General features: G+C 40.2%; 1 protein-coding gene across 1 annotated transcript in view; it reads left to right on the top strand.

The window, feature by feature from the left end:
• CREB3L2 (cAMP responsive element binding protein 3 like 2) overlaps positions 1-22,083 on the top strand; it is a 130,171-nt gene that overhangs the window by 67,919 nt on the left and 40,169 nt on the right. The window contains exon 2 of the mRNA XM_049776014.1: positions 13,189-13,405. Within this exon, the coding sequence (XP_049631971.1) occupies positions 13,189-13,405 (217 nt within the window). The remainder of the gene's footprint in view (positions 1-13,188; positions 13,406-22,083) is intronic.

Raw genomic sequence — 22,083 nt, 5'->3', positions numbered from 1 at the left:
TATTCATAGGTAACTAAAAAGGATCCCTGAAGACCAGATGGCAAATGTTTTCTGTGTGTGGTACCATAACCATGGTACCATAAACATTGGTTCCTCCTTGTCTAATCCTCGAAAAGAATTAGAAGTATTGTTCTTAGTGGGTTTTTGGGCAGGAATATACTCAGCTATGCTGTTTGGTGGCAAGTTGTATGTATAGTGTAGGTACATTTTTCATAGAGGAGTTACAGACCATCTTCACACTGTTCTCATATCAACCCTGAGGTTCCTGCTTCCATAGATGGTTTTGCTTAAAATGGGGCTGCAAGGTCTCTTTTTTCACATTTCCTTAGTTGTTCTCTAAGTCTCCCAAGGTCAAAAAAGATGAAGGGCAAATCGGGCTAGACAACAGAGAATATTTCCCTAGTGGCAAAAGAAAAAAAAAGAAAGAAAAGAAAAGAAAAAAGTAAGCACCTTGACTCCACACTTCTGGAATAAATAGAAAGCTGAGATAATCCTCTATGGGAAGGATTTGTCAGGATGTCACATAGAATTAGGGTAAGGAATCTCTGTGTTTGTCCAGGATATTTTCTTAAAACTTGATTGCCTTATTTTCCTCTCTCTCTCTCTCTCTCCCTCTCCCTCTCCCTCTCCCTCCCCTCTCCCTCTCCCTCTCCCTCTCCCTCTCCCTCTCCCTCTCCCCCTCCCTCTCCCTCTCCCTCTCCCTCTCCCTCTCCCTCTCCCTCTCCCTCTCCCTCTCCCTCCCCTCCCCCCTCCCCCTCCCTCTCCCTCCTCCCTCCCCCCTCCCCTCCCCCTCCCTCCCTCCCTCCCTCCCTCCTGGTGTTTTATTATGGACCCTCTATGGACTGTATAAAGGCTTGATAAGTTTATGCAAGTTATGCAAGAATTATATTTGTTACAAGGAAATGTAATGGTAGATATACATGAATGGGATCAAAGTGTCATTGATGATTTCAGGAAAGTGGCAGGAAATGGAGCAATGTTTGAGACCAGAGATCTGGGCCTTGTTTTCAAATGGAAGAGAAAAAAGATTTTTGTCAGTTATGGACTTATGAACTGAACGTTGAGCCCCTGGGTAAACAAATGACAAGACCAGATTCTATTAAGATCAATAAGGAAAAGTGATATTTAATGAGTCTGATTATTTTTATATGAAATAGACTTATCGGAAGATGCAATTATCTCAGTTTCAGCAAGGCATATACCAATAACTTCAATCAAAACAATTTTAGAGAATTCCTTTAGTGAAAGTAACTTTTAACATTTTTTTATTTTTTCATTGACATCATTAGTTCACAATACCCTGAAATTTAAATTTATATCTTTGTGTATCCTAATTCTTATTTTTTATTGATAAAGATTCTGTGGTTTACAGTACTATTGATTATTATTTCTCATGTTTGTACTAATTCTTACTACTTACACCACCATTGTTTTTACTGTCTAAGGTTTAGTTTTGTTGTTTATTTTTCCCAACTTGGTTTGTTTTACTTATTGATAATCTGTAGAGTGAAATCACCCACTAACAATATTTTTCTTCTTCATTGATTTTACTTCACATCATCACTTCTAGTTATGTTTATTTTGTCCTTAAAGGTATCATTTTGTCTCATAGCTGAATAGTATTCCATTGACAACACATGCTATAGATCTCATTCTAGTCATCTCTTTATGGAATTTAGGTTGACTCTGCATTTTAGTGATTGTGAAAATTGCTACTCTGAACACATACTACAAATATCCTTTTGGTTGGATGAGTATTTTCATATCCTTTGGATAAATGCCTAGGAGTGTGTTGCTGGAACATATGAAATTTCATTTTTTTAAAGTAGTGCTGATGAGAGAATCATCATAATGTTTTCCAAGAATTTGCACTGGTTAGATCTAGTTCCATCAATAATATCCCAAAGTTTATTTTTCTCCATATCCTGGTCAACATTAATTGTTACCAATAGAAAGGAACTATTGTAACTGAATAGGGAAGAATCAAAATTTGCTTTTCTTTAGAGTAGGAAGATGTGATTGGTTTATTATGCCTTGACTTCAGGTACTTTATTTAAACTAATGGAGTTTGTGTGAATGGTCCAGTTTGGAGCAGTGTGTGTGTGTGTGTGTGTGTGTGTGTGTGTGTGTGTGTGTTGGGGAGATGAGTAACAGATTGTTAGTTGGGGAATCTTCATTCCCCTTTGTGCCAGATGTGTGTGTGTGTGTGTGTGTGTGTGTGTGTGTTGGGGAGATGAGTAGTAGATTGTTAATTGGGGAATCTTCATTTCCCTTTGTGCCAGGTGTGTGTGTGTGTGTGTGTGTATGTGTGTGTGTGTGTGTGTGTTGGGGAGATGAGTAGTAGATTGTTAGTTGGGGAATCTTCATTTCCCTTTGTGCCAGTTGTGTGTGTGTGTGTGTGTGTGTTGGGGAGATGAGTAATAGATTGTTAGTTGGGGACTCTTCATTCCCCTTTGTGCCAGATGTGTGTGTGTGTGTATGTGTGTTGGGGAGATGAGTAGTAGATTGTTAATTGGGGAATCTTCATTTCCCTTTGTGCCAGGTGTGTGTGTGTGTGTGTGTGTGTGTGTGTGTGTGTGTGTGTGTTGGGGAGATGAGTAGTAGATTGTTAGTTGGGGAATCTTCATTTCCCTTTGTGCCAGATGTGTGTATGTGTGTGTGTGTGTGTGTGTGTGTTGGGGAGATGAGTAATAGATTGTTAGTTGGGGAATCTTCATTCCCCTTTGTGCCAGAAGATCCCGTCTAGTTCTTGGGCTGCTAGATTCTAGTAGCATTTGGAGAAGGAAAGGATTCCTTACCTCTGTTGGCTGGTTTCATAAGAGGAAGGAACACAGAGATGCAGGAAGTCCATGAGCACCTTACTCCCAGTATTTGTCCTTACTGATTGGTTTATTAAGAAGGAGAGACGAAGTAACTGTAGATGGCTGCAATCACTTTCATGTTTATAAATCACTGGTAGTTCTTAGGTGAGTTTCACTCACTAGAGCACCATTGTACCATATTATATCTGTATCAGACTCAATGAATCACCAAGACAATTTTGAAAGGCAGGTTGTATTTTTTTCTATTTTAGTAGAGTAGATAACGAGGGTTGTCCAAGATTACTACAAAGAATTATAGTACAGATCTAAATGATGTCTCTTCTGACTCATAAAGCCAGTATGTAAAACTTTACCTCCTGGTTGAGACCTCTGGTATGTTCCAGCAGACCAGAATGCCAGAGAGGTGGGGCATGTAGTGAGTGCTGACAGGGCAGGAATCTAAAGGCCTGAGGCCTGAGGCCAGAACCTGCCCAGTTCCTCAGTTTTGCAATCCGTGGGATTCGCTTTACTCTTACCTGCTGGTAAAGGGTGCCTCCTGGAAGTGACTGACTCACTCCAGTGATTTCAACAAAGCAGTGGACTTTGTACCACTGAGCACTTTCCCTTTCCATAGCATGGTACTCTAGGGATGATGTTATTATCTCTGTACTTTTTTTTTTAAATAATGTATCTGGGTCCCCAAAATCTTATTGTTCATTTCATACCCCAAAATTTTTGTCCTTAGATATTCATTTGGAGACAGAATTTTCCCATTGCAAATTGCCAGATTTTTCATATCATAAGACGTACTTTTCACTCCCCCAAAGATAGGAGAAAATGTCTGTGGGTCTTATGGAGTGAATGCTGCCTGGAGCTGAAACCTGAGTGCAGGAGACTTTTATTTTTTTGTATATTAACGAAATATATTCCTGAATACTGCTCGAACACCAATATGTGCCAGCTCTAATATGATATCCTGACAATGAGGAAATTGGGAACAAATGGACATAAGAACAGGTTATCCTACCTCATCAACTAACAATAAGACAAAATCAGAAGACTTGTCACACTTTGGGCTGTGCAAAAGCCAAGAACATGATCTACAGATGACTGGCTGATAGAACCATGACCGGGCATTATGTATTCTGAAAGCCCTAGTCTAGGGTTTGTCCTATGACCTGCACAACAACCATGATCTCTAATTCCAGAGACCTGACTGAGGCAATTGCAACTGAATGGGTCTTCTGGAAACATAATGGAAGACGATATCCCAGGCTCCATCCGAGGTTCAGCACAAGGGCCAAGACCACCAACCACAGAAGACAGATTAAAATGACACTGAGGAAACAGAACTTCTAAAATCACAAAGAAAGACTTCATCATAAATTCCACTCCTTGACCTGTGCAGAGACTGAGATCTCTAGATACAGAGGTCTAATTTTATCATCCAGATCGGAGCAGAAGTCTTCCATACATACACCACAAAAGCACCAAGGGGAGAGTAAATGAACTTGAAAGGAGTCTATAGATAATCCCATGAACAATATACTCCAAGGGTGGAGAAACCCTGTATCTCTTAGGCCAAGGGGATTCCCTTTTCGAATGACCCCAATATTTACTGTGCCTATGCAGGAGGGGAAAGAAAAGAAAAGAAAAGAAAAGAAAAGAAAAGAAAAGAAAAGAAAAGAAAAGAAGGAAGGAAGGAAGGAAGGAAGGAAGGAAGGAAGGAAGGAAGGAAGGAAGGAAGGAAGGAAGAGAAAGAGAGAGAAAGAGAGAGAGAGAGAAAGAAAGAAAGAAAGAAAGAAAGAAAGAAGGAAAAGGAAGGAAGGAAGAAAGAAAGAGAGATAGAAAGAGAAAGAGAGAAAGAGAAAGAGAGAGAAAGAAAAAAGAAAAAGAAAGACAAAAAGCACAAAATAATTTTTTATCTAATTTTTGTCGATTTCTTTGTTCTGGGGTGGATATTGAAGTAGTTGTCCACTTTTTTATTTATATATTTACTTTTTCTCTCTTCTTTTCTCTTCTTCCTTTTTGCGCTGTCATGTTTTTTATCTCAAGACCGTGGCAATTATGTGGTGCATATCTTTATTGATGCAGTGCTCACTGGATATCTTATTTGATACTTCTTTTTGAACTGTTGTGGTGTTTCACATTTTTTCCCCTTCGTCTCTCAAACCGAGGATGAGAGCCTCTCTAGAAGGACTCTGCCCATTGTCGGCATAGTTGATTTTTACCCCATTTTATTACTTTTCTCTTCCTCAAACAAAACCACATAACTTGAACTATCTAGTCCTGCCTCCCAATTAGAGGGGGAAGTAACGGAGGTACCAAGACCAAACAGTTATAAGATCACTAAGTAATAAACTAGACACAGAGGGGACCACTCATTCTAACAGCCCCTGGGGTGAGGGTGGAGGATATGGGAGGCAGGATGGGAATGGAGGTGGAGAGAAGACAATTCGGTGATGGGAATTCCCCTGATTAAATGTTAATATGTACCAGGAATATTACTGTGAATGATATGTAAGCCACTATGATTAAAATTAAAATTACATATATATATTTATATATATATAAAGAAATCGCTTAAAATTAAAATTACATATATATATTTATATATATATAAAGAAATCGCTTCTGGCAGGCACAGGGGACCATCTGGGATGCTGGAATTTGAACCACCATTCTTCCTGGATCAGCTGCATGCAGGGCAAATGCTCTGCCGCTGTGCTATCTCTCTGGCCCATTTCCAACTATTGTTCTTCCAAAGATATAGTTAATAAAATTTATAGAAGATAAAAAATGTTTTTTTATTTTCTGATGGAAATAAAAAGTTTCGTAAATGTGTTTAACCAGCTGTGGACCTTCATATTGTAAATATACTTCGACCTCACAGGCTGGTTGTTCCCAGTGCCATCTCCTGACGGCTCTTGTTTTCCTTGTCTAAAAACTATGTGTGTCTCATGGTCAGGTGCGTCTTTTAGAGAGAAAAATATGATTGATGCCTTATTGAGAGACTCCATGGAGGAAAGCCATGAGATCTCTTCTAACATAAGCCTTGTGTTTAGTTGCTATCTTGGTGCATAATCTGCAGTACAGAATTTAGCTCTCAACATGCTTATTTCATTTATTACATTTGACCTCAGTTTTCTCAAATTAGTATGACCAGCAGGTCCAGATTGCTTCCCACACTTGTTCAAGCTTCTATGATTAGAAGCTTATCAAAACTGGATTTTTTTTTAAATGGAAAATTACTAGCTTTTCATTATTTTAGTGCAGAACCCAAGAGGGCACAAGCAAGGAATGTCTTAGCATGTGCCTTTACTCTAGGATATGAGAAAATGCTCTGAGTATTCTCTGGTGGAGAAAAAGCTGAAGTATTGATTATGGAAGGTGTGTTATAGAGGAGAGAGTGTAGATTTGTTTTCAGTTTAAGATAGGAATGTCAGAAAAGTTTATGTTTGTGAGGCACCAAGAGATCCAATTCAAAGAAACTGCCTCCCAAAAGCTTCTAGTATGGAAAAAAAAAAGCTTCTAGTAAGAAAAAAAAAAGGATTGTAAACTGCAAATGGAGGGTAAAGGACAGAAGAAATATCAACAAAGGATATGAAGAAACTTCCTTTATACTCTTTGAAGAAGACAGTCCTCAGGGAGTTTGGGAAATGATGAATTAGAAATTTAAATTCTTTTCAGTTTAGAGTTAGATTCAGTTAGGTTGGAGAATTTCAAGTGTGGGAAGGTTAAAAGCAAAGGTTTTGTTGGCATTCCCAAATAACTAGATCTGTATGAGAGATTCCTGGGTCTTCAGCATCCTCAGAGTGTAGAGAAAGAAGGGCTAGTTGTCAGCATGGTGCTTCACATCAATCCAGGTTCCTGTGAGGACAAGAAACACTCTTCTCTTGGAAGACTTTTCCCTGAGAAACTGAGGTCTGAAGGCATCTCTTTCCATTTTCCTCCTTGCATTGGGGTAGAGGGTGGAGGAGTAGGGGGTGGGAGAGAATAAAATGCCAGGTTCTGCACTGTCTCAGACAAGAATGACTATTCAGTTCTGTTTGTGGAAGACTTTTATTTATTGTTGGGGGGGAGTGGGATTTAGCTTCCCACTATGGCCAAGGAGGAAGCAAGGGATGGACTCTGAGGAATGGTTGGAGTTTCTCAAAACCAATCAGAATACTACACATGTGAATCCACGCGTGAATGTTTTAGTGTCTGCTATAAAAGTCTTGTGGATTTTCTTCATTGTGTATTGTGTGAGGAGATTATCCTCACAAAACATTTGCAACTCACAAAACATTTATTTATTTATTTATTTATTTGGTTTTTGGGTCACACCTGACAGTGCTCAGTGGTTACTCCTGGCTCTTTGCTCAGAAATCGCTCCTGGCAGGCTCAGGGACCATATGGGATGCAGGGATTCAAACCACCTTCCTTCTGCTTGCAAAGCAAATGCCCTACCTCCATGCTATCTCTCAAGCCCCTCACAAAACATCTTTGACCACAGGTTCTGGTCCCTGAATATTTTCTGAAATATTGTTGATCTGCAAGTGAAGAAATTTGCTCTAGGTTATTCAATAATAATGGTAAGGAAATGCAATGTCATATGTAAATCTCTGTGGGTTGAACTTGGAATATAATAATAATATTATTGTTATATATTTTCTTATACTCTACATTCCTATGGAGATTAGTTGGCTATCATTAAGCCATCAAAAGAGAGACATTCTTTTTATGTCTGTGGTTTAGCAAATGAGAGTTCGGAGACAGCTAAAGTGGTGCATTCGGGGGCATTTGAAACCTGATATATAAATGAACTGAGAAGTAGGCTGATTGATTTCTTGGTGCCAATTCTCTCTGGAGCTCTTTGCTCTTTTGTGCCAGTAGGAACCACCTGCGGTGTGTTCTTCCCTTAATCTTATTAACTGATTTGTTTGGAGAAAATGAATCAGTGAGTTTTTTCACTTTAGATGTTAAGCCAAGAACGACTGTTCAGAATTCAATTGCATTCAGAGGAAGTGTATCATTACTTCTTTCAATGGTGAAAAATTAGACATTTAAAAAAGGAATAACAGGGCAGCTCCCTTAAAGCAATATCATATAAATTTCACTGTAATGGGGCTTGCTTCTGAGCTATTTTTTTTCCCCTTGTGATTTTGGTAGACTCGCCTCTTTCTTTCCTGATGTGTGTCTGGCTGCTTTCTCTGTAGTATTTGCGAGGTACAGAGTGAGGGCAAGAAACACTAAGGGGCTTTCTCTTGGAAGGCTGACCTCAGGGAAACTGAGTTCCGAAGGCTTCTTTTTCCATCTTTCTCCTTTTCCCTCCATCATTCTCCTCCCTCCTTCCCTATGACCTTTCTTCTACCTCTCCTCCTCTCCTCCCACTCCTCTGTGTTCTGCTGGCAGAAAACCTGGATTTCTAAACTAAACTTGAGTTTCTAAATTTCTTCTTTATATTTCTCAAGGTTTCGAAGGGTTGTCTCCTTGCCTCTTCATATCCCATACACCCAGGGGTCTTGGAACCTCTTGTGTGTGCTCTGGCTAGGCCTCCTAGCTGCTACTCCATTTCCTCAACCTGAGAGTAGCCTCTGAGCCTGAGGCCAGAAGTAAAACAGTTCCTTTTAAGGGCAACAGGCTTGGGGAATAAGATCTTTGTGGGGTGTAGAAGATAGTCCTGAACCTGGGAATTCTTGGTGGGAGGAGGAATAGTGATGAGAAACAAGGCCAAAGCTAAACAAACCCACGAGCAGAAAGAGTGCATTTTCCTCACCTGAAAAGTCCCAGTTGCTCCATTTTATGTTGCCTGCCACCACTGTTTACAGGGCATTAGTGAATTGATGGTTAGCAAGGACCTATAAACTGTGTGTTTTAGTACTCTTCTCTTTGCTGTGAGTGTTTAATGGGGTTCATGGGCTCCTTTCTCCTGACCATGGACAGGCCATTAGGGGTGGGCAGGGCCTTCTAAAACTTCCAGCTGGCTTCTATATTCTGTATTCTGCCCATGGGCCATTTAAAAGATTTATTTTGGAGGCCTGTACTGAGTAATAGCATAGCAGATAGATGCTTGCCTTGCACGCTGCTGACCCACATTCAATCCCCAGCATCCTATAAGGTTCCACCAGGAGTGATTGCTGAAGCTCACAGAGCCAGGACTAAAAGCAAACCTGATGTGCTGACTCCCTAACATGATTCTCAAAAGGGTTGAAACAATTTGATCAGCCCAGTGTTTGCTCTATCACAGGCATGGTCTTTGTTTCCTTTCCCTTCTCTGCAAAACACACACACACACACACACACACACACAGCCCAGTGTTTGCTCTATCACAGGCATGGTCTTTGTTTCCTTTCCCTTCTCTGCAAAACACACACACACACACACACACACACACACACACACACACACACACGTCTTAATTCAGTTTGTTCCTGGTGAGATATCCCCGTGACTTCTTTAGAACATACTTATATGCCTCAGTCAACAGGGGCAAAGATCATAGGTTAGATGATGTGTGGCACCTAAGAACACTCATCTCTTCAGAATAGTTGGCCTTTATCTCATCTTTACTGCCCTTTCCAGCTGCCCCTCATTAATGCCTTGCTTTAGACAGGGAACTCTCAGGGTTCTTGCTGAATGAGGGATATATTATTCAATGTAAACAGTAAACAGTTCAATGGCCATAGTTTGGCAGCTTTATTCAAACAGTGAGTTATGTTCACGAACTATGAATCTTTCATTTTCTTCCTACTGCACTACTTTCCATTCTTGGGATAATTGTTACTCTCAGGAGGTTGCAGTTTGACCATAAACCACCTTTCCCTGGCAAGCCCTTTTGAAATATAGTGATTGAACCTGCAGAGAGATGTGGGCACACTTCAGAGCCATGGTAATTTTTTAAGAATGTGAATTTTTGTCTGTTTTGAACATGTTCATACACATTTCAAACACTCAGTAGCATTTATAAATCTGCAGAAGCTTGAAATCTCATTGAAACCTGTTGACTGTTTGGGATAGTAGAATGATAATATAGCAATGTGAGATGATTGTTGAATGCCTGTGATCTATGATCTGTGTGAGGGTCAGATGGGAAGCTGGAAAAAAATACTTAAATCTGAGTAAGAATTTATTAAACCCAAGAATAAAAAAATTATTGCAAGGTGGCAATGAAAAACATACCAGTTGTGGCCAGAGCAATAGCACAGCGGTAACGCATTTGCCTTGCACATGGCTGACCCAGGTTGGACCCCGGTTCTATCCCCCATGTCCCATATGGTCCTCCAAGCCAGGAGCGATTTCTGAGTGCATAGCCAGGAGTAACCCCTGAGCATCACTGGGTGTGGCCCAAGAAACCAAAAAATAAAATGTCATATCAAAATACACCAAAATGCATCAAATTAAGAGATGCTTATTTGGAAGGACAATAATGATGAGGATAGTGAAAGATAATTCAAGGTATCATCTGTCTATATATAATTTTTAAATGAAAAGGATTTGTTTTAAGAAGTTTAATGTTTGCTTGAGAAGAAAGGGGGTAAAAATCATTCTAGGAATGAATGCCCCATGGGAATGATATGGGGAGCTTGTCTACTTAACAATCTCTCTGTATGTGAGACTGCAAAGGACAGAGTGTTTAAGAGTGGAGAAGTAGGTGGACCGTCCCTGAATACACCATTACTGCTCAATTGTATCTACTCCTTGCTTGCTTGATAGGTAACTTACACAAGGACTCTGGCTATAGAAGACCATGCATGGGATTTGGAGCTGACTGGCATGGAAACTTAATTCTCTCTTCATCAGCTCTACAATCCTTGTATCCTCTTCTCTTATCTGTCAAGGGGATCATATTTATCTCAGAGGAAAGCATCTAACTCATTCTCTGAGAGTCTAATATGCAAAGCACTTTGTACATCAGAGGATCCTAACACCTATACTCACCTCATCTATACCCACACTGTCATCATTACAGCGTTTTACTCATAATAGCCTCTCTGCCTCTTTCCTAGAAGTAATGAGTTTAATCTGAAATCAGAGGACCCTAGTCCAAGGTTTGACTCAGTAGCTGTCTGAAATCTTGACAGTGTGAATTTAAAGTCAATATTGCAGAACTGTTGTGATCACTGTTGAGGAAAAAGCTCTGAAAGTATGTTGTAAACTTTTGAAATTTGCCTACACTAGTAGCCCAGCTGGTAAAATGTCATCGTGCCCTATCTTTGAGAGAATTCAATGAAAATTTCAGACACTGTGGCTTCACACAAGAAAGCCTTTGTTCAACTTTTTGTAGGCTCTATAAAGGTTCATTCTTTGAGACTCATTTTACTACTTTCTCTGATTTCTAGCTTCCAAAGCCAGAAGTGCTCTTCTTTTTCACTGATCATTATTGATGATGGTCTGATTCTAGCCTGATTCTTTCGCCAGCAGAGGGTTGTTGAACTGTCCATGCTGCCCCTGCTGCCCAGATGCCAGAGACCCACCTGGAGCCAATTTTCTGGCTCAACAGTTCTTTGGGATAAGTTGGAATCACAGCATCTTTTGGGGACAAATTGGAGAATCAGTTTAATGTTTATGTCTCCCCTGAACATGTTCAGTGCTAAGCTAACATGTTTTGTGGCCTTTCTAGGAGAAGGAAGTGGCCCGGCCCAATTGCTACTTTGAAGAATCAAGGGGTTCTTTTTTCAGAAGGGAGGTAATAGGTGATAGTTTGGATACTTGATAGCCACTAAGAATTCTTCAGGGTTGTCTATCATTAAGGTAAATGTTTTGGCAACAAGTTAATTACTATAAAGTCCAAGGTACGGAAATTCTGGGAATGTTAGTAGATTTTAAGTGGGTTTATTATTGGTTATTCAATGTATGTGCATGAAAACATTCATTAGTGCTGCTCAAAAGAAAGAAAACACAGTGTCAGCAGAGTAGCCCAACTCAGGCACTTTGAATGGAAAAGCAAGAGTCATCAAAGAGATTCTTCTAATGGAATCCTCCTCCTGATAGGGCATCCATGATAGGATCCTTCCAATAGGACCTTCCTGATAGGATGGATTCCAGGGGCTTTGCAAGGTGTGGATAACCTGGTTAGAGCTGAGATGAGGCTCATGACACACACAGGTCAGAGTTGTGGTTAGGAAATACAGAGGTTTTGAATTCAATTTTGTGCAGTATATAGTTAGAGAGGCAGTGAGTCTATAAAGTTAAGAAAGAGGATTAATTCAGCCTCAGATGGGATACTGCCTTCCTTTCTTCCTTCCTTCCTTCCTTCCTTCCCTTCCTTCCCTTCCTTCCTTCCATCCTTCCTTCCTTTTCTTCTTTCTCTTTCTTTCTTTTTCATTCCTTTTCTTCTTCTTTCTTTCTTTCTTTCTTTCTTCTTTCTCTTTCTTTCTTTCTTTCTTTCTTTCTTTCTTTCTTTCTTTCTTTCTTTCTTTCTTTCTTTCTTTCTTCTTTCTTTTTTCTCTTCTTTCTTTCTTCTCTTCTTTCTTCTTTCTTTCTTTTCTTTCTTTCTTTCTTTCTTTCTTTTCTTTCTTTTCTTTCTTTCTTTCTCTTTCTTTCTTTTCTTTCTTTCTTTCTTCTTTCTTTCTTTCTTTCTTTCTTCTTCTTCTCTCTTCCCCTCTCTCCCTTCCTTCTCCTCCCTCCCTTCCTCTCCCTTCCCCTCCCCTCCCTTCCCTCCCTCCCTCACTCTTCCCTCCCTCCCTCCCTCCCTCCCTCCTCCTCTCCCTTCCTTCCTTCCTTCCTTCCTTCCTTTCCTTCCTTCCTTTCCTTCCTTCCTTCCTTCCTTCCTTCCTTTTCTCTCATCTTTCTTTCTTTTACAGTGTGTGTATTCTGTTGTGTTGTGTTGTGTTTGGACCACACCAAGCAGCACTCAGAGCTTACTCTTGGCTCTGTGCTCAGGAGTGAGCCCTGGTAGTGCTTAGAGGAGCGTATGTGGTGCCACAGATGGAACTGGGGTCAACTGATATCTCAACCCTTGTACTAGCTCAGCAGCTCCCTTTAAAAAAAATAATCTTCATGTTGAACTCAAAAGGAAATCTGTGGGCTGAGGAGATGGTTCATGGAAGTGAAGCTCATAACTAGTATATGTGAAACCCTGTGTTTGATTCTGATTCCTACCTGGCTCCCAGTACTGCCAGGTATAGTCCTGGTGGCCCTCAGCTCCACTATACCATTCTATATGTGGTGGAAATAGACTCGGCAATCCAACCATTCCAAATAATTAAGAGAAGTAACTGGTTTTAATTTTATTAAGCTACTGAATTTTGAGGGGGCCAGCGCCACACCATCATAGGCAATTGTACATGGCACTGAGTCACTTCACTTGAAGTGTGGATGATAAATTCCCCTTTTAATGGGTTTGTACCTATCAGATCCTGACTAAGAAACACTGACTTCTTTATCCTTTGTTTCTTGTAGCACTTCTCAGAACTTCTAGATGAGTTTTCCCAGAATGTCTTGGGCCAGCTCCTGAACGACCCGTTCCTGTCTGAGAAGAACGTGTCCATGGAGGTGGAGCCATCTCCCACATCCCCAGCACCTCTCATCCAGGCTGAGCACAGCTATTCCCTGTGTGAAGAACCCAGAGCACAGTCACCATTTGCTCCTGTTGCCACCAGTGACAGCTTCAATGATGGTAAATTATGAGCAGGGGAGACATCTGGGCTTCTGGCAGCTTTGACTTTGTGCCTACTAAGCACTGTGAAAGTTGTGTATTTCTTGGCACCCACTCTAGCCAGTGAATCCTCAAACTCTGAATATAGGGAAGGGCAGAGGGCTTATGGTTCAGGAGACCTCATGAGATCTCACTTAGATGTTGGCTGAGTCTAGTCATCCAAAGACTTCTGGGATTAGAACAAGGAGGCTCACTCACAGAGCTGACAAATGCCTGTTGAATAATTGGTTTCTCTTCATATGTCTCTGTGTAGGGGAATGCCTGGATGTGCTACAACATGGCAATGGAATTCTGAGTGAGAGATGCATTGGTGAACTAACGGTAGCCTTATTGACTGCCAAAGAGTAAGATGTTCAAGGAACCCAGATACCTTCTAATGTAGTCCTGGTAGTTATTTAGTCAGTTACACAGGGTGGTCCTGATGAGTATTTCCCTTTGCTGCCCCTAAAAATGCCGCAATTCATCCATTTAGAATGTTGTGTTCATTCAAGAAATAGGAGGAAATATCTTTCTCTCACATCACTTCTCCAGATGGGAGCCTTAGATTTGTATTAATGGAGTCTGAAATGTTTGAAAACATTCTAAGGATAGTGGTGAGGTTAAATTCCTTTTCATTGATTAGCTCTGAGGTTTACTTTCTCCGCACCACCAGGTTCCTCATAGGTTAAACTAAGGTAATACAGCATCTATCTTTTGTCTTGTTGCAAGGATTAAGTAAAATAATATATTCTAAATCCTAGTCCAGGGCCTAGACAATAGCAAGGATATTATTATTTGTAGTTTAAATTCAAAGATCATGATATAAAATCAAAAGTTGTAAGAGGATGATAGTACAAAGCGCCAGAGGAATAATACAGAGTAAGGCACTTTCTTTACTTATGTTCAAAACCTGTTTGATCCCTAGTACAACATATGGTTCCTAGAGCACTGGCTGGAAGCAATCCTGAGCACAGAGCTAGGAATTATTCCTAAGTGCCATTGAGTGTGGCTCAACCACCACCTTAAAAAAAAAAAAGAGAGAAAAAAATCTCCTCACATTTATTGGGACTGGAGAGATAGTACAGTGGGTAAGGTGCTTGCTTTGCATACAATTGACTAAGATTAAATTCCTGGCACCCTGTATGACCACCCCCCCCAGAACCTCTAGAAATAATCCCTCTACCTAGAGGCAGGAGTAAGCCCTGAGTATCACTGATATGGAGTATACTCCCTCAAGAAAAACAAAGGGCTGAAGTGGTGGCGCTAGAGGTAAGGCGTCTGCCTTATGGTTTGATTCCCTTCGGCATCTCATATGGTCCTCCCAAGCAAGGAGCAATTTTTGAGCATATAGCCAGGAGTAACCCCTGAGTGTCAAATGGGTGTGGCCAAAAACAACAACAAAAAAAGAAAAGAAAAACAAAATGATAGTGTCTTAGGTGAAAAGGAAGATTTTATGAAGTATTTATCAACTTTAACCTAAATTCTACAATGAAGTGGCTTTCCCATTTCCTAGTTATTGCTACTGGACTATTTTATTAGTTATTTTTATGACTCTGCCTTTGATTATAGCCTTCAAGAGATTAAATTAACAAAAACTTTGTCGAGAGGGTTTCTTGGGACCAATAATGGAAATATTTCTTTGCTTAGTACTTAGGATATTTAAACCAGTATTGAATTAACCAGCTTCCTCCCTATTATCCACCCCAAGTCCCTCCATACTATTCATCCCACATCTGTTCCTATTATCTACTCCAGGTTCCTCCCTATTATCCACCCCAGGGCGTGATCTAGATTCTTTCTAATAAGAATACTGGGTCTTAGGAAAATGGTCTCTTGCATTTCTGGTTTTCCTCCATTAAGCTCTCTGCTTCTTAGAAGTGGAAGGCTTGCAGGTTGGAATTCCTGAACCCATTTCACTCACTCTATAGTGTGTGTATTTTCCTTCATTGGTATTTGCTTTTAGACCTGTGTCTCTCTAATCTCCTGGTCTTAGAGCATGAGGATTTCATATCAGTTGGCGCTTGAATCAGGGACTCAGCTGACAACTGGTGAGATGTTAATTCTATGGCCTCTTAAATGGATTTCACCATCATGAATTTTTAAGCTTGTGACTATTTGGTTCAAAGTTGTGATAATGGCTTCGTTTTTGGTTGAGGGACTTCGGCTTTTCCTCACACAAATTGCTACCTTCTTTCTTCCAACAGTCTTGATAAAATACACTGATGTAGTAATTTATATATTGGTGGATTTGATAATGGTTTTTCTTTTTTTTAATTCATATGTATTGTGAGGTGTGAAAAATGAGGGCTGAATACTCTAAATTAGCACTAAAACTTTTTTTTTATTTTTTTTATTTAAACACCTTGATTACATACATGATTGTGTTTGGGTTTCAGTCATGTAAAGAACGCCACCCATCACCAGTGCAACATTCCCACCACCAATGTCCCAAGTCTCCCTCCTCCCCACCTAACCCCTGCCTGTACTCTAAACAGGCTCTCCATTTCCCTCATACATTCTCATTATTAGGAAAGTTCAGAATGTAGTTATTTCTCTAACTAAACTCATCACTCTTTGTGGTGAGCTTCCTGAGGTGAGCTGGAACTTCCAGCTCTTTTCTCTTTTGTGTCTGAAATTATTATTGCAAGAATGTCTTTCATTTTTCTTAAAACCCATAGATGAGTGAGACCATTCTGCGTTTTTCTCTCTCTCTCTGACTTATTTCACTCAGCATAATAGATTCCGTGTACATCCATGTATAGGAAAATTTCATGACTTCATCTCTCCTGACAGCTGCATAATATTCCATTGTGTATATGTACCACAGTTTCTTTAGCCATTCATCTGTTGAAGGGCATCTTGGTTGTTTCCAGAGTCTTGCTATGGTAAATAGTGCTGCAATGAATATGGGTGTAAGGAAGGGGTTTTTGTACTGTATTTTTGTGTTCTTAGGGTATATTCCTAGGAGTGGTATAGCTGGATCATATGGGAGCTCGATTTCAAGTTTTTGGAGGAATCTCCATATCGCTTTCCATAAAGGTTGAACTAGACGGCATTCCCACCAGCAGTGGATAAGAGTTCCTTTCTCTCCACATCCCCGCCAACACTGTTTATTCTCATTCTTTGGGATGTGTGCCATTCTCTGTGGTGTGAGGTGGTATCTCATCGTTGTTTTGATTTGCATCTCCCTGATGATTAGTGATGTGGAGCACTTTTTCATGTGTCTTTTGGCCATTTGTATTTCTTTTTTGTCAAAGTGTCTGTTCATTTCTTCTCCCCATTTTTTGATGGGATTAGATGTTTTTTTCTTGTAAAGTTCTGTCAGTGCCTTGTATATTTTGGAGATTAGCCCCTTATCTGATGGGTATTGGGTGAATAGTTTCTCCCACTCAGTGGGTGGCTCTTGTATCCTGGGCACTATTTCCTTTGAGGTGCAGAAGCTTCTCAGCTTAATATATTCCCATCTGTTAATCTCTGCTTTCACTTGCTTGGAGAGTGCAGTTTCCTCCTTGAAGATGCCTGTAATGTCCTGGAGTGTCTTGCCTATGTGCTGTTCTATATATCTTATGGTTTTGGGGCTGATATCGAGGTCTTTAATCCATTTGGATTTTACCTTCGTACATGATGATAGCTGGGGGTCTAAGTTCAATTTTTTGCAAGCAGCTATCCAATTGTAAATTAGCACTAAAACTTTCTAAAAAAAAGTGCTTTCTATTGGTTCTAAAAGGCCTCTAAAGCCAAAAACTGGAAAGGCATATCACGTTATTACACAAGGTCAAGCCAAAAGCCCTGAGAATGGTATTCCACTGCCACTATTCTTGACTGCCAGCTTCTACCAGGACAGACCCTGGGACTGCCTTGACACATACTTCCCTCAGTGTAGGCTCTCATGCTAACTTGACTACAGCTTGGAAATCAGCAACAACTTGCCTTGAAGGCAGATTTCCCTGATTTACCACATAATGGTAAGATGAAGTCAGAAGATGCCTCAGGTCATCCTGACTTTGATATAGGATATGTGCTAACACCAAGATCTCCAATTACTGATATATTACAGCAAAAATCATGATTGGAAGAACCTTTTTTTTGGACCATGGAGAAAGAAAGACTTTGGAGTTAGACAAATTAGTATGCCTGGAGCCTATAGTTGGTCTTATGGCAGAATGTTTCATGGGTAAGGACACCCTGTTTTTAGGCCAAGAGATTTTCTATTTTTCCAAATTTTGCTGCACCTATGCCAACTCTTGCCAACCCCTTTATCTTTTAATATGCCCTTTTCTTAGAACCTTGGGATGCAAATTACTTTTTTTTTTACCTCATAGTTCTGCATTTTTCTATAAAGTCAATTAGGGGAGATACTGGATTAACCGTCCCTCCCTATTAGCCACCCCAGGGTGTGGTCTGGATTCTTCCAAATAAAAGATCCCTGGTCTCAGGAAAATGTTCTCCTGTATTTCTGGCTCTCCTCCACTGAGCTATCTGCTTCTTAGGAGCTGAAAATTTGCATGTTGGAATTCCTGAGCCCATTTCACCCCTTCAGAATGTGTGGATTATTTCCTGCATCGGCGTTTGCTTCCAGACCTATGTCTCTCCAATGTCCTGGTCTTGGAGCATGAGGCTTTCTTGCTCCAAGTAGTACTTCAAGAAGTGGTATGGTGTGAAGATCTAGAAAAGTTCAAAGTGGGGGGAAAGAAAAAAAATGTTCAAGGAGCCTGGAACATAGTCCAGAGGGCTAGAGCATATGCCTTGTGTGGGAGTCCTGAGTATGATCCCTGACATCGTGCTTCCTCCTCTGCCCCCAAGAACCACTAAGTCTAGCCCTGATATTTTCTAGGTCCATGGGCTTGAGTAAAATCTCATTGCCAGGCCCAAGGCCAACCATAAGGCATGCACAGTCAGGCTGATCATCTCTAGGAGTCGCTCCTTGGTCCCCTAATCTCTGCTTGAAAGCCCCTCCCCCAAAATGTTTAGAACATCATTCATAGCAGTCCCCTAATCCATAATCTTAAATAGCTCTTCTATTATCCTACAGAATGATGTACATGATATTCAGGGAATATCCATAAGACCTGTGAGTACCTGCCTGTGAGTAGCTCAGAGTCTAGTGAAGATGCCATTGCCCAAATAATTTCTCAAACTGAATGAGAGCAATGTCTCAGGAGGTATTTGAAGTTTACAGGAGAGAGAATATGCCTTTAGAAGGTCACTAGAGAAGTTGTTTGTATTAGGCAAAATTAACTTGGGTCTTAAAGCATTGAGTAGAGTTAAAATAGTGGTGCTTCAATGGAGGTTAGTGGAGGGCTGAGGGTTTGGACAATGATACTTCTAAAACAATAAACAACCCTCCCCATATACTGATTGCAAATAAATAGTCTTTCAAAAGTCTGGCTACATTTCCCTTCGATGATAATATTACTTTGGTTTTACTGTTTTGGGACTATGCCCAGCTGCGTTCAGTGGTAATTTCTGGCTCTACACTCAAGGATCACTTCTGGTGGTACTTGAGTGGCCATATTTGGATTGAACTGGAATTGGCCGCATGCACGGCATGCAGACCAGGCATTTACCCAACTGTAATACCAAAATTCCAATCAGTATACATGCAGCATAAAGGAAATTGTGGGCGCCACCTATGCTACAAGCTTAGTGTGAGGAGAATTAATCAGTTGATCTTTTCCAAGCTTCTCTTATCAGCAGGCCAAAGCACACTTCAGCCTGTTCTCCCAGCTGAGCATTGTTCATTTTTAGAATCTGTACTGCAGTTGGCTATGCTAATAATTTGCTGAGAACAGGTACAGCAGGTCAGATATATTTGGCTGGGTAGCTGATTCACAGTTCACATTCGTTATGAACCAATTTTCTCTGAGTAAAAGCTACCTTCCTTTGCCAGCAAAAAAGCACTTTAAAACTAGGAGATAATGAATATAGACTGTAACTGCCTGTAATATGTGCATCAAAGTTTCGTAAAACTTGAACTGGAGATTTCAAAATGCTGAGCACATTTTTTACATGCAGGAGGCCCAGGTTCAATCCCTGGTGCTATATGGTCTCTCCAACAAAACAAAATCTAGTTAGGCAATAATGAATGAGCATTATTATTGGGTGAACTTGTCCAAGAAAACTTTGTATAGTTTTTTGGCTCTTTTTTTTCCTGTGTGTTTATGCATGGGAAAATGTCAGGAAATTGAATTGTTTTATTTGTCTGAATACCAATTTGCTATTTGTTGGAACCTTCCAAAGAGGTTAACAGTCTGCAAGATTTCCCTGGATCCAAGTGCATGTCAAGTAGTTTTCCCACCTGATAGAAAAGAATAATATTGCTCCAGGACATACCTAGCTTGTATGTAGGAATTGATCTTCACCTTAAATCTGATATGCTTCATCTTAATTCATTTTTTTATAATGACCACCCCCAGCAATGGTTCAGATTTTGGATGGTAGTGCTGGGAGGCCCATGTGATATCAGGGATTTAGACAGAGCCTGGCATGTGCGAGGCATAATTTTGCCATTTGAGCTTTGTTTTCAGTCCATGTTTGACATCTTCATCTCTTGAACTGTGAAGATCACTTCAGCGAAACTAGAAACCTTTGTTTCTAAATTTTACTTAGATTAAATTTATGTATTTATTTTATTGATTTAAAAATTTAAATTTATTTTAAAAATGCATCATATAGTTGACATAACTGATCATAATACATTTGTTTCAAGATAACCAAAAATAAAGTTATTAAAGAAAATAGAAAGGAAGACTAAAGAGATGGAAGAGAAAGGAAAGAAGAAAAATTCAGTAGCAAGTATATTTTTGAAAATGATTGAATCATCAATGAACTTATTAAAGCACTAGCAGAAAGTTTAGTAAGCTCTTCTTATATTTTTGTAAGAGAAATACAATAAAAATGTTGTGAGAGTGGCGATTGTTGTTGTTTGCATAGGCCCAACAAAATATGGGGAAATGGAAAGGAAAAGCCTTGGCCTAAATACAAGGAGACCTTATCCCTGAAGTTTTCTGGCATAAGATTAAATATTTTATTTAAATTAAATGCATTATTTTTAGGAGCCAGAGAGATAGCAGAACAGTAGGGCATTTGCCTTTCACGTAGCTGACCCAGGGCAGACAATGGTTTGAATCTGGGCATCCCATATGGTACCCCAAGCCTGCCAGGAGCAATTTCTTAGCGCTGAGCCAGTAGAAACCCCTGAGCGCCGCCAGGTGTGATCTAGAAATTGCTTTCACGCTTGAAGTATGTGATAAGATAAACAGTTCAGTGGACTCTCTCCTAGTCGACTAGGATTTTTCTCTTTATTTTTCTACCTTCTCTTATGAACTCTCCTACTCTCCTTTTTTAGGGGGGGGGGTGATTTCTGTGTTTGTTTTTGGGTCATACCCAAAACGAAGCTCATAGCATCATAGATGCGCATAGATGGTTCTGCACTCAGGGGTCATTCCTGATGGTTCTCAGGTGACCATATGAAATGCCAGGGATTGAACTCAGGTTGGCTGCTTGCAAGGCAAACACCCTTCCCACTATGCTATCATTCTGGTCCCCATACTCTCCTTTCTTGCCTTATTTTTTCTCATTTTCTTCTGTGTTCTTTCCTTCCTTAACTTCTCCTCTTGAATTTCATTGGAGGGGTGTAGGGGTTATTAAGTTGTTATACTTTCTAGACGTCTACACTTTTCTTTTGTTGTTTTGTTTTTGGCTTTTGGGTCACACCCGGCATCTCTCAGGAGTTACTCTTGGCTCTGAGCTCAGAAATCACTCCTGACTCAGGGAACCATATGGGATGCCAGAGGTCGAACCTGGGACTGTGCCAGGTCAGCCTTATGCAAGGCAAACATCCTACCACTGTGCTATTGCTCTGCCCCCCAACACATTAAACATAAAATTTTAGTCTATAAACATTTCTTCCTTTTCCTGATGAGAACCTTATTATTACTTTTTCTTAGATCCTAAAATGGGTATATGACCCAAGACAAATTAAGAAATATTGGTCTGAGCCAGGGAGATAGTATAGGATATAAGGTGTTTGCTCCGCACAAAACTGAACATGATTCTACCCACAGCACTACGTAAGATTCCCCAAACACTGCCAGGTATGATCCCTGAGTACAGAGCCGGGTGTACACCCTGAGAATTGCTGGCTATGGCCCAAACCCCCAACCCTTTTTTCCCAAAAAAGAAAAATACAGATCTAAGATGACACAGGCTGAAACTGTTTTTGAGAGTTAAATTTGACTGATGATTTCTCTGAAAAACTGGAGCTTCAGAACTTCCTGTGGTTCTGCAACCACAGAAGCCTGGCCTCAGAATGTGGTCTCGGCCTCCTAAACCACCAGAAAGACATCCTTTATGTCAAGCACCCATGATTAAAGCTGCTAAGCAGGCTTATTTTTGTTCTTTTAAAAAAAAAAAAAAGTAAGGCGATTATAAAGAGATAAGCAGAGACATCCAAGTAAAATAGTGGTGGATATTTTAACATTGGATTAAGGAATGAAAAGCTTATATTTGAGTGACTTCACCACATGGAGGGCAGAGCTTCCTGGGTTACACTATGATTGTCATGTTTCTTGTCATTAAATTGGGATGCCAGGTATTTTTTTTGTTTTATTCCATTTTAGTTGACTATTTTCTTAGGAAGAAATAACTTAGTAGTGCTA

Source organism: Suncus etruscus, chromosome 1 (genome assembly GCF_024139225.1).
Source record: "Suncus etruscus isolate mSunEtr1 chromosome 1, mSunEtr1.pri.cur, whole genome shotgun sequence".
Classification (NCBI taxonomy): domain Eukaryota; kingdom Metazoa; phylum Chordata; class Mammalia; order Eulipotyphla; family Soricidae; genus Suncus; species Suncus etruscus.
The sequence above is the reverse complement of the archived record's forward strand: the minus strand, read 5'-3'. Positions and strand labels throughout refer to the sequence as shown.